The sequence below is a fragment of the Accipiter gentilis genome, chromosome 24 (genome assembly GCF_929443795.1).
Source record: "Accipiter gentilis chromosome 24, bAccGen1.1, whole genome shotgun sequence".
Classification (NCBI taxonomy): domain Eukaryota; kingdom Metazoa; phylum Chordata; class Aves; order Accipitriformes; family Accipitridae; genus Astur; species Astur gentilis.
The window spans coordinates 14,767,602-14,780,611 of NC_064903.1; the positions used below are offsets into that span (position 1 = coordinate 14,767,602).

Consider the following 13,010-nt stretch of genomic DNA (forward strand, 5'->3'; position numbering starts at 1 on the left):
TAACTGGCTCCCAGGATGCTTGGCCTATGGGTGGCTGTGCTAGCTGTGAGGAACCAGCCTTCAGGGCTCAACCTGATGGCCTCAACCTCTAGTGAATGCAAATCAAACTGCTGTGCTATTCAGCTGCATAGCTAACAGGGAGGCAAAAAAAGGCCCTGCTTCAGGCGTAATTCTCTTAATGATACTCATCTCTCCACTGATCACACCTGGAATTATGACTGTGCTGTGATTTTTATTTTTCCTCTTTAAATACAGAAAATGCATTAGAAATGAACATTCACATGGTTAGAAACAGAACACATCCCAGGAGTGGTACCTCCAGTATAGTTTTACTTTTAGTCATCTTGAGTTACACAGAGAGAATGCCAGCCAATGACTCCGCAACATTACAACATGCACTTAATCCTAATAAGGAGGGAGAGGCTGTGGCTAACAGGTTGTTTTTCATCTCATTTCATTTCTAAACAAGCTGATACCCAATTCTGAATCATGAGTTTGGAAGAGAACTCGGTGCTTTTGTCAGGCCCAGCATTGTTTACAGGAACACTTTTGTTTCCCCCTGGCTAGGTGGTGACCCACAGATACTGAAGTTACCCAAAATCCAACACCAAACGATGCTATCTCATTTTATTTCAAATTCATAACTCAAATTGGGATTGTCAAAAAGGTTCATTTAGTTTATGTACAGTTCAAATAGGCTTTAGAAGATTGACTGATTTCTCAGTGTGTCCTCAGTGGGGGTGGGGTTTGTATTGTTTCATACAGAACTAGCCTGAAGGTTTGTGTTTGGCATTGTGGCTTGGCCACTTGAATCCAGAATTCCCAGGCAGCCTGTTGAAGGAGTATTTTCTCAAATTTTTATTTATTTATTCTCCCCAAAGCTTGTGTCCTGCCAGGACGCTACACTTGTACTGGCTTTTGGTTCCACAGATAGAGTATCCTGGCATCCCTCCAGTTTCTAAAACCGAACTGTCCTAGAGAACCTGCTGCACAGGGTGATAAAATACAATCTGGTTTTACCTTCCTACCTGCCACACTCTTTCCCACTGTCATGGTTTAAACCATGTTGCCAGCTGGCAGCTAAGCACCACACAGCCACTTGTTCACTCCGCTCCCCCCCCCCCCCCTCCCCTTCAGTGGGATGGGGGACAGAATTGAAGAAAAAAGTAAAACTTGTAGGTTGGGATAAAGACAGTTTAATGGGGCAGTTTAATGACAATAATAATAACGAATTAGGATATACAAAACAAGTGATGCACAACGCAATTGCTCACCACTTGCTGACTGATGCTCAGGTAGTTCCCGAGCAGCGATCTGTCCCCCTGGCCAACTCCCCCCCCCAGTTTATATACTGGGCATAACGTCACATGGTATGGAATACCTCTTTGGCCAGTTTGGGTCAGCTGTCCTGGCTGTGTCCCCTCCCAGCTTCTTGTGGCCCTCCAGCCTTCTCGCTGGCTGGGCATGAGAAGCTGAAAACCCCTTGACTGAGTATAAACACTGTTTAGCAACAACTGAACACATCAGTGTGTTATCAACATTCTTCTCCTACTAAATCCAAAATGTAACACTAAACTAGCTACTAGAAAGAAAATTAACTCTATCCCAGCTGAAACCGGGACACCCCCACACTTCTCACTTCTGGTACACCTCTTAGTCGTGACTACATCGAGCCATGATGAGTAGCACTTTAGTCAACAAGAAGTCCCACTAATTGAGGACGGAAAGTGTGTTTGTCACGGTGTGGATCTGGAAGAGCCCTGGAAAAGAGGAGTTAGAAACGGAGGAGCGCAATTAAGCAGCCAGCCACCAGTGTCCCCTTGTGCCTGTACGGGGAGTGTGCTTTGGCCAGCGTCCTCCTGCGTGTCCTTAGGGGATGCCTGGGGAAGGTGGCTTTGGTGGGTAAATCAGGGGAGTGCTTCAGAAAAAGTCGTTGAGTCGTTGCTCGTTGAATTCCTCCTCTGGCGACGGCTTCGCTTTTATGACCTGCCCTTTCTGTGCCTCTCGGGTAGGTGGAAGGTGTATTTCGAGGCTGAAATTTCCATGCTGGTTAACCCCCCTGTCCCCTTTGCTTTCGCGCGTCGCCCGAGCCCGGACTCCGGCACGGAGCAGGTTAAGAGGGAACGAGAGGCAGGTACGGGTGGGGAGGGACCCGCGAGCGGGGTCTCCGCGAGTGAACTAGGGGAGGGAGCCGGGTCGCGCCGCTGTGGGGAGGTAGCGGGGTCCGTGCGTGACGGGGACGCGGCGGCCCCGTGGGCAGCAGGCAAGGGGGGGGGAGCGTGGGTAGCTACCGGCGGAGGGAAGGGGAAGGTGGGGGGCAAGGAGGCGGGCGGGCAGGGGCGCCGGGGGGGGGGGGGGGGGGCTGAAGAGGCGGCGGGCGGTGCGCGGCAGGGGAAGTGGGTCGGGGGAAGGTGAGGAGGGGAGGGCGTGCGGAGGGCAGGGGGTGTTTAGGAGGGGAAGTGGGCAGGCGGCCGGGCAGGGCAGGGTGTTCCCAAGGAAGTGGGCGCGGGGCTGGAGGAGGGTCGGCGGGCGGCCAGGGGGTGCCCCGGGGGCGGGAGGTGCGGCCCCGCCCGGGGCCGTGGGGCAGCCCAGGGGCTGCGGTTCCCGGCAGGGAGGCGGGGGGGCGGGCGGGAGGCGGCGGCTCCGATAAAGGGCCGGGCGCCGGCCGGCGCGGGCAGAGCGGAGCGGCCTCGGCCTCGGCGGCGGCTATGGGGATGCTCAGCCTGCCGGGCTTCCTCTCCTGCGGGAAGAAGAAGGTGAGGCGGCCGCGGGGGGTGGCCGGCCGGGGGCACCCGGGCAGGTAGGGGGCGCCTGGGCAGGGGTGAAAGCGCCTGGGCAGGTGTGGGAGGACACGGGCAGGTGTGGGCGCATCTGTGCGGGAAGGCTATGGAGGTGCCCAGGCAGGCATAGGGGCACTCGGGCAAGTAGGGTGCAGGTACCTGGGCAGCTATGGACGCGGCGGGCAGGTGAGGTATGGTGCACCTGGCCAGGTATGAAATTAACTGGGCAGGTGAGATCTGGACAGGTATGGGAATACGGGGGTGCTGGGGTAGGCAAAGAGGGATGAGCACCTGGGCAGGTATGGGGCATCAGGGCAGGTCTGAAGCGGGCATACAGGTGTGTGCTGGGGTGAATGTCTGAGCAGGTGTGGGCATCTGGGCACGTGCAGGGGCAGAGCAGGGGAGTCCACTGGAGGCGCAGCCCGCAGGAGCTGACGGCACAGGGGACTAAGGTAGGAGCAGGGCAAAACTGGCCATGAAGGCTGTTTGGGCTCTCTGGTGGGACCTCCCTCACAGGTCCGTGCTGTCCTGTCGCAGGGATCAGCTGCACTGACAGCCCACCCGGCTCTGCCCACCCTGTCTAGCTGCCCTGCCCAGCGACACCAAAGTGCTGCTCTGGACAGAGAAATGAGGATATGACTGCCCCGCTCGCCTATATGGGGCAATCTTGAGCCTCCCTCCTTCTTCTCTTCCAAGGACTTCAGTTTGTCAAACGAAAAAGATGCCCATGCCAGTGACAGCGATGAGAACTTGGAGCGTGGCAACTGGTCAAGCAAGGGCGACTACCTGCTCTCCATGGTGGGCTACGCTGTGGGCCTGGGCAACGTCTGGCGGTTTCCCTACCTCACCTACCAGAATGGCGGAGGTACCTGTATTGAATGGCAACATCGGGTGGGCACATCTTGCTGTCCCCAAGAGAGAGGAGGGCCAGATCCGAGGGCCAGCCCTGAGGTCAGGCTCATTTTGTCAAAGCTGGATGTGAGCATCACCCTGGGAACCGGGATAGTGCCCGCTCATGGGAATGGGAAGAGGAGCAGGAGGCATCCTTGTGCTTTTTGGGTACCAGCTGAAGAGGCAAATAGTATTTAGTTTTAATTGCAAAATTCCACCTCAGAATTCCAGAGCTCTTCTGCTTTACTTGTGAGCAATATGCATCTTTTTGTCAATGTGCCAGTACCCTCTACTTCGCTAAATAGCTGTTCTCCCTCCCCAGTGCTTACCTCCCTGATATGTTTATAGAGAGCAATTGAATCCCCTCTCAACCTTTGTTTTGCCAGGCAAACAAGCTAGGCCGGAATAATTGCCCAAGCTCAGTAATTATCCCCATCAGATAGTTGGGAAGTGCGAGGCAGAGAGAGCCTCTACGAGCTTGCACAATGAACTAGTGGCAAAGCCAAACAGAGGCCACTGGCTTCCCCAGCTGCTATTCCGGAGTTCTGTCTACCTGCCAGGCAACCACTGGTAACTAAAGAGAGCGTAAACGCCAAGTAACTGCGGAGGACTTGCTCGTATGTACTTACTTGCTCTGCCTAACAGTCGTTGGAAGTCAAATTCTGGACTGTAAACGCAGCACTGCCCATACAACTGCACTGCATGCGCACCAGGTGGCATTCATGGTACAGGAGTTTTACCGGAGTGAGCTTGGCTGGCTTGCATTACTCATGAATAATGAAGAAAATTGTGAAAACAAAGTAACTCGTGATATCAGCCCTTCAACTAGATGTTTCGTTTCTTATGTGCTGCAGCAGAAAGCTTTGCATTTGAAGCATATTTGTGCTGCTGCTTGTATCCTGCTCTGTGCCCCTTGCCCATGATTGATAAAGACAGCTGTTACATCCTTGTTTCGAAACACAGGAGTAATCCAGTTAATTCTGTGGGACTATTTACTTCCTTAAATTACAGCAGGTATTTGCAGTTCCTTGCACAACTGGGTCCTCGATTGCTTGAAGTTCACTGAGGGAGGAGAGGACAGATTTCTGCGGGGATATCAGGTCACGCTTAGGAAACCCGTGCTCTCACTTTCCATATCTTTTGTGCACACCCAAAGACGTGCCAGTCCCTTTCACAGAACAGGGCTCACTTTGATATCAGGTTAATGTGCACTTCAAAATGGCCTCCAACAAGAGCCACGCTGCGATGCTGTTTGACACAGGAGTCAGCCAACCATAGAAAATAATTTTCATGCTTGGACGTCCAGTAGCTACTCTAACAGGGCAGTTGGAAATCACAGCTAAGTACATGAAGGAATGGATCTGATCCTTTTTAAACTAAAAGCTGGCAGATGAAATAGAAAGCAGGCAAAGCTGATGGTGCCTACAGCTGAGCTGTGTCCCTGCTTGTGTGAGAGCAGTATGTCTTTAAGAGTTTTTGTAAAATCCTTTGAACTCTGTAAAAGAGAAGCCATCCCATGTAAATCACCAGTTCTCCTAGTAATCTGTGTCTCTTCATCGCAGGTACTGTTTAGCCTTAGAGAAAACAGGAATTAGAAACAAATCTCTCTATTCCACAAAAAGCAAAAAAAAACCCACAGTGGGATATTTGAGGCTGGGGGGAAAAGGGGAGTATAAAATGCGATGGAACTGTGGTGAATACTGAAAGATTCATTGTTTTCCCTGTGTGTGTGTTTGTGGGTTTTCTTTCCCTCTCTCCCCTCAGGTGCTTTTCTAATCCCATACACCCTGATGTTGGCCTTAGCTGGCTTGCCCTTATTTTTCATGGAATGTTCCCTTGGGCAGTTTGCCAGTCTAGGGCCAATTTCCGTCTGGAGAATATTACCGTTGTTTCAAGGTTGGTATTATTATGTTTCCTTAGATCTTTTTTATGCTACTAATAAGCAGATGTGAAATAATGATTTCTTCACAAAGTTACTAATTCTGAGAAGCCGGTTTCTGTGTAGAGAGTATTCCCAAGCTTACGAGGTCAGCATTACGTTCTCAAGTAGAAATTCCTTATTACTCAATTAATAAACAGATCTGGAGTAAAGAGTTCCCCAAAAAAGGTTGTCAGTTGTGAGAGGTTTTATCAATGATCGTTCTGGTGTTACACAGCACACCACCCTAACTGCAGCTGTCCAGGCAGAAGGAAATCACCCTGTTTGCTCTCTGAGGGTACACCTCAGTTAAACACCTTGCACTGTGTGCAACAGAAAGAAAATCACTTCTAGAAATTAACTTTATTGCTGTTTCTTTACACTTTAATGTCCTATATATCTTGCAAGGCAGTTCCATGTTGGATGAACTAATTCTGTATTTGGCTGCCAGCATTGGCACAGGCACGTGGGTCTGATTGATTCATGCAATGTTGTGCACATATTCATACAACTCATTGCCTTGTGAGTCATTTGCTGGTGTGATAAAATAAGCTAGACTCCAACTTTGTAAGGTGACATGCCTTTTGTGATAAGAGAAATAGTTGCATTCTCTAACGATAGTTTGCCTGTCTCTGTGAGGGTCTGAATTTCATAGGTGATTCCTGTGTTTGGAAACAATTAACCGTGTGCTTTACTCACTCCTATACATCCAGGTCTTGTAGCCATGGGCGTAAAGGACTATGCAATTGGTCTTGTTTGTCCTCTTTATCTACCAGAGGAATTAATGTAGGAACAAGGAATTTTCTTTCTGATGCAATAAGAACATTACTTGCCACCTTCTACAGAAACAAAAGGGATTACAGTCTGGCTGCTTGCCTGAACGCTTACTCTTTTTGCCAGTCTCTGTTCTGCAGCACAAGCAACCTTTCAGGAGAGCAGTGTATTTAACTTTAAAGCAGAAGTCTATAGACACATTAAATCTTTTATGTGTCTGTGAAGATATAAACTTAAATATAGTCTCTAAGATGATTAGGACAGTTTGGCAGACTTTCCCATACTTGCAGAACAATGTTCATTTTAACAAAGGAGGAGAACAGTATTATTGGCACAGATTTACTGTTCTGTGTTGCTTCTCATTTATTAGCAAAAACATTCATTACAGTGGGATCTTTAAAATGGCTTAGTCAGTCCTAGTGTAGTTTCTTTTATTTTACTAAGCAATCAAAGCTTCCCACTGAACTGGGAAAGAATAAAATATTGAATTTCTCCTTTAGACTTGGACTTGGCAACTAGTCCAATTTTTTTTCTGTGGGCCTGATTCAAATTCTGTGTCAAAACTATATTTGAGATGGTCAGTTTGGATCACCTCCCTCGTTTCATGGCCTTAGTCTTTCCCTGTTCGGTTGCTGTGAAAATTTATTTTAAAAAAAAAAAACCAAACAAAAAACCAGCTCAACTTCTTCCCAAGTAGCCTTTTAGAAGTCAAGTGAAGGGCATTCTTTTTTTTTTTTTTTTTCCAACCCAAGTTTGGGGTAGTTAAGACATTGTGTCTTTCTCTTTCCTAGGAGTGGGCATCACAATGGTCATCATCTCAACATTTGTGGCGATCTACTACAATGTTATCATTGCTTACGCGCTCTACTACTTATTTGCCTCATTTCAAAAAGTGCTGCCGTGGTCGGACTGCTTTTCCTGGGCAGATGAGTTCTGCAGCAAAACACGACTAGGTACTGTACTTAACAGAGAGGTCTTAATATTATTGTTTTGGATAATTGCACTTTGTACTGTTTTCTGGGAGAAATTACAGGAGCAAGACAGCTACCCGCAGCTTGAAAAATCCTTCCTGGTGTTTTGTCTCTGAACACACAGGAGTGATGCTTGTCTGCTTCCCTGGCAGCAGCTCTGCGTGCTTGGGAAATCTACAGAGAGCTGGGCTGAAACCTCCTTGTTGCATCCTTTTTATTCTCCTTTAAAACCTAGGGTTTCTTCTAGTATGTACAGTCCTCAGAACTACTGCGTTCCCATTTCATCAGGCTTCGTGGCAAAGCACATACCTTCCTGTCATGAAGCAAGAGTATTGCTGTAGCTTTTATCAGAGGTTCTTTCATTGCCCCTTGCCTCCTCTGTGGCTATGGTAATCCTGAGCACCAGTGAGGCACTGGTTTCACACTTTATTATCTTTTAGAACATATCTCCAAACTATTGTTCTTGATGTTTGGCAGCACATGTATGGTCACACACTTGTTATCTCACCAGTTTCCATATCAGACCAGTTTAAGGCAAAAGGTGAAGTTCGTGAGGGAATTACTAGTTAGTAGCTGGAAGCGTGTTGCCAAGTGTTAATGTAATTGTAAGTCTCTTAACCATGTATCTGAAAATCTCTTCTAAGATTTGTAGGTTTCATAGAATGAAGTTGAGATGCTTTATTTAACAAAAAAAAATGTGGATGCTTGCTTATGGGCTAAACAAAAATATTTTAGCTCAAAATGTCTAAGTGCTGGAGGAATACAAATCTGAACTGAAGAAGCTGTCCTGGAATAGGTTTCAACAAGACTTTTTCAGAAAATGCTGATATAGTGTCCTTTGCATTCTGGCAAAAAAAAAAGTCCCAGCCCAAAAAACCCAAACAGTGCTCACCCTGCCACCCCCCACCCCCACCCCCGGGAAATGTTCAAAGAGTTCTAGTAAGCCCTCTGCCATAATAAGATGAAGTTGCTAGAGGATGATCTGTGTGTAACCTTGGTTTGAGACAAAGGGTTTCATAGAGTAACCAAGGCTACAATCTTAACTATCCTCAGTTCTGAATTTTGCAAGTATTCTGGACAGTAAGTGAAAGGTGGAGCCGAGCACACCACATTCTTGGTGTTTTGATTTACAGTCAAAGTAACAAAGTCACAGCTGCAAGTGATAGATCAGGCTTGTTTATAAATATTGTTAGTAGGCAAACTGAAGCTGTAACACTTTAGAAAACATTTGCTATAATAGTCTGATTTTTATACAGTCATCACTGTGTTAACAATCCCTTTTTCTTGCTTGCTTTCAGTAAGCGACTGCAATGCAACCTTAGATGGAGAAATCATTCACGCAAACTACTCGTTCATCACAAGCAACAATCTCACGTGTATAAATGGCACCATGAACTACAAAACAGTGCAATTTCCCAGTGAGCAATACTGGAAGTAAGTAAATATTTTAAAGAAATTGCTAAAAATGCATTTATTATGCATTGTGGATTTGAATGCATCTTTTATTTTTGTCTTCTCTTGCTGTCCAGAACCAATCTAGCCAAGGGAGGTGGGCATGCAAATCTGTGCAGAGGGGACTTAAAATTTAACTGATGAGTATGGGCCCTTAAAAAAAAAAAAAAAAAAAAAAAAAAAAAAAAGGAGAGAGAGAGAGAAACAAATGAGTCAACCTGTAGCAAACTGAAAAATACTACAGCTTAAAGAAGCCCTCATCTCTGGAGTCGTGATAGGGGCTACTTAGCATCTTTATGTATAGTATACACTTTTTTCAGGAGTTACTGTGCAAAATCTATTCACTTTATTCTGAATCTGGGCCTGTTGCAAAATTGCAATTTCTTTAGCTACATGGTTTCAATTTGCCTCATGTTCCTTGGGTTCCTGGGAACTGATTCTTCTTGTGGGCTCTTTTCTTGCCATCAGAATTTCATGTTAACATGAAAAAGCTGAGGTAGGCCTGATGGAAGATGTATGGAGAGCTGAGGGCTGGTAGACTCTAAAAAGAGGGGAAAAATGCAGTTAAATATTAAATTTTTCAATGCCAGTCATGCAGTTCTAACTGCACGCTCATGAAAGCTGCTGCAGGGTCTTGCAATATCTACAGAAACCAGCACACTTCTTTCCTTCAAGAAGCAGCTGAAGGGGAGGGTTGTGTGCTGCTGTCACCCTCTTCTCATTGCAGCATTTTGTGTTTTCAGTAAAGTGGCTCTTCAGCGCTCGAGTGGGTTGGACGAGACTGGTAACATCGTGTGGTATCTGGCTCTCTGCCTCCTCCTGTCCTGGATGATAGTTGGAGCTGCATTGTTTAAAGGAATAAAATCTTCTGGAAAGGTAAGAGGAAGAGCAAGTAGCAGTCTTTTGGCCTGATCCTGCTCTTCCAATGTCAGTTGGACTCAGGGAAGATTAGCACAAGGCAGTATGCAGTTGTAACCCACTACCCTCTACTGGGCTTGGCATTAGACCTTTTCTCTGCTCTTTGGCTTTCGTGACTGTTACATAAAATATGAGTAAGGTGCTGATTACACAGCAATTACTTAACACATGGGTCTTTTAGCTCCACCAGGGCTGCCATGTATTTGAGGATCTTGCTGTCATGCAGGTGATTCCAGCTGAGTTTTGGCAGTCACCTGGCCTGTTATGATGGATATGTGCATGTGACTGCACATGCGTGCACACACCCTGGGAACACCCGGTAATTATTTGCACCTCCAGACTAGTTGAAATGTTTGGACAATACAGGTCAAGTCCAGCGAACAAATGTGCATGTGCAGGTTCCTGACAGATTGTGAAATGTTGTTTGTACTCAAGATTTCAAGCTGCTTTTAGGGAGCAGGTCCATAGGTGCTTGTTTTCAGGCTCTGACTCTGCTGAGCTCCCATTTCCATGTGCTGGAGCATGGCTGCCTGGAGTTTTCCTTGGGCTAGGCTGGCTCTTCTCCAGACTTCAGGCAGGATGAATTCCTTTCTTCCCTGCCTGAGGCCCTTTTCCTGGTTTAGTTCCTTCCTCCCCATACTTCTTACTTACCCCATGTTGCATCTCCATCGGTCACTTCTTCAGCCTTTGTTGCCTTCATTCTTTCTCTCACCCTTCCTGCACTGGTTTTTGGGTTTTTTTTTTTTCTCCTTTTGATTCCTTCTGTCATTGTGCCTTTCCATGGTTCCTTGCTGCCTGTCTTCCTTTCCTCAATCTGATGTCTCCTCCTATTCTCCTTCTTATTTGGAGCTTTCAGCCTTCCGTCTCAGCGCTTCAGGGTGGAGTATCTGTGCTTTCCCAGCCACAGTTGTTCTGCCGCATGGCTCCTCTTAAACTCGCATTCTTTGGGTTCCTGGCAATTGGCTCTTCCTGTTGTTGCTTCTCTTCTGGCATGAAGGTAAGCCTCTTTGAGGACTAAGGTAAGACTCAGAAGAATCTAGCTAGACGGGAACAAGGCAAAGATGAATAGCGGACAGAATTGACTATTCTGGGCAAATATGAAGGAGGTCTTCAGAAATGGCAGACTTGCCATACGATGGTGCAATGCTATGGCTTGGTGTAACCAGCAGTACCAGGTCAATTATCTGTCTGCGTAACACTGAAACTAAGACTCGAGGGACAAGAGTATTGTTGAATATAGCCTGCATGATAATAGCACTGCTTAGCCCTGCTTCTAGCCTGGATCCCATCGTCCTAGAAATTGGGTGGACAAATAACAAAAAAGATCTGTGTCTGAGAGAACCTAAAAGTCCTTGTTCCTGGTAAAGAAAGCTTCCAGCATGTATTTTTTGTTTGTTTGTTTGTGTTGTTTTTCGGTTTGGGGTGGGGTTTTTTGTGTTGTTTTGTGTTTTTTGGTTTTTTTTTAATTAAGTTTCAGCAGGAAATAATTCCATCCTGATCATCTAATTTTGACTGGCTTTCAGTTTGCATTTGATAGAAGCATTGCCTAGCAAGAGACCTCTGGGGTAGTTGAGTCCAGGCCTTGCTACAGTAGTAAATCATGTCAGAAAACACATTTCCGAAACTGGTCAAGTGCTATCTAAAAAGTGGATATGTGGCTTGGGTCCTCTGCTTCTGCTGGAATGCAGCTCCAGAACTGGCTAAGCCTGATGGTTTAGTTCTTGACCTGTGTTCACTTCCCTGGTCACCTGTTTTTCATTTGTACCTTAGCCTAAAACCTGGTCATTCCTACTGCACCAAGGCCTGTGCATCCCCTTGCTTCTAATGCGTGACCCTGCCCCTCTTTCTGCAGGTCGTCTATTTCACTGCGCTCTTCCCATACGTCATCCTGCTCATCTTGCTGGTGCGAGGTGCCACCCTGGAAGGTGCTCTGGATGGCATCGAATACTACATTGGGAGACAGTCCAACATCACCAAGCTGATGGAGGCAGAGGTGAGAGGTAGTGTCATCCCCGGAAGCGTGACACACTTCTATGGTTCTGTGGGCTTGTCACTTAGAGAGCAACTTTTTTTATTCAGTCAGGTGCTTCTTCATGTCCTGCCCTGCATTTTGTATCTGCAGCTGTGTTCTGTTTTTTTCAGCAACCCCCAGCTCTATCGGAAGTCCAAGCCCCTATTCTAGATACTCTCAACCTAAAAAAACAGCCACCCTCTGCCCCGTCCCTGCCAAAGCAGACAGTGATGACAACTGTGGTATTGCCTCTGAGCAGCTCTTGCAGACATGCTGGAGTTTCATGCTAGCAAGGCCTGCTCAGAAAGGTCTTGCTCTTGGATCAAGCGTTGCTCTCATTGCATCACTCCCACTTGCTTTGGTTACTGATAATTTCAAGGGACTTTATCAGAAGGTTGAAGGGACCGCTGAGTTTGAAATTCAGGCTGTGCCTTGCCCAGGAAATTAGCTTGGAAAGTTAGGTGGACCGGGAAGGGCACCTTTCACAATGGAAGCCTGGATTTTTTTGTTCTGGCTTATGCCAACATTAGTTCAGTTTTACCAAAAGCGGACATTGAGTGCAATATGTCTTTTTGGTGGCTTATGTAAGCTTTTGGCGCCAGCTAAGGGGCTGCAGCAGAGGCAGAAGTGGTTTGTGTGGGTCACGGTGTGAGGAGCACAAGTGGGAGAGCACATGGAAGTTCTCACTCCTCCAACCCTGCCCTGGTTTTCCTTATTCATTGGCACTGTGACAAGATTCATATCTCAAGAACCCACACATGTGAATGAATGGAAGCTCTTCTTCAGGGTTAGCCCAGTAACATTTAGAGTATTTGGCAACATACTCAGGATGTGGCCTTCAGAGATCATAGAAGGTATTGTTTGTGCTTGAGACTGCAAGGTCACCAGCGTGCTATATCCCACCTAGTCTAAAACTTAAATGAAATAGTATTAAATATTTAGGTTAAATGTAGAAAAACCCCGGAGCCTCCACAGGAGGGCCGATTTAAACGTTTCTGATACGTACTGTACGTTAATACAATAATGCCCATGTTCTTCTCGCTGGTAGGTTTGGAAAGATGCAGCCACCCAGATATTCTACTCCCTGTCCGTGGCATGGGGCGGGCTTGTTGCTTTGTCATCGTACAATAAGTTCCACAACAACTGCTACTCGGATGCTATTTTAGTTTGTGTAACCAACTGCGTCACCAGCGTATTTGCTGGGTTTGCAATATTCTCCATCTTGGGACATATGGCATTTGTGTCCGAGAGACCCGTCTCGGAGGTTGTGGACTCAGGTAAGCTGATCGTCACGC

At 46.9% G+C, this 13,010-nt stretch overlaps 1 protein-coding gene across 6 annotated transcripts in view; it reads left to right on the top strand.

Annotated features, from left to right (window-relative positions):
* Positions 1 to 2,703: 2,703 nt before the first annotated feature.
* The window catches only part of SLC6A14 (solute carrier family 6 member 14), a 60,603-nt gene continuing 50,296 nt past the window's right edge, over positions 2,704 to 13,010 (top strand). For 4 of the 6 annotated variants that reach the window (XM_049827524.1, XM_049827523.1, XM_049827525.1 and 1 more), the window contains exons 1-8: positions 2,704 to 2,756; positions 3,477 to 3,645; positions 5,436 to 5,567; positions 7,155 to 7,316; positions 8,633 to 8,768; positions 9,530 to 9,662; positions 11,557 to 11,697; positions 12,764 to 12,992. In XM_049827524.1, the coding sequence (XP_049683481.1) occupies positions 2,709 to 2,756; positions 3,477 to 3,645; positions 5,436 to 5,567; positions 7,155 to 7,316; positions 8,633 to 8,768; positions 9,530 to 9,662; positions 11,557 to 11,697; positions 12,764 to 12,992 (1,150 nt within the window). In that variant the 5' untranslated portion in view covers positions 2,704 to 2,708. The remainder of the gene's footprint in view (positions 2,757 to 3,476; positions 3,646 to 5,435; positions 5,568 to 7,154; positions 7,317 to 8,632; positions 8,769 to 9,529; positions 9,663 to 11,556; positions 11,698 to 12,763; positions 12,993 to 13,010) is intronic. The other 2 variants (XM_049827526.1, XM_049827522.1) reach the window with 2 other exon arrangements.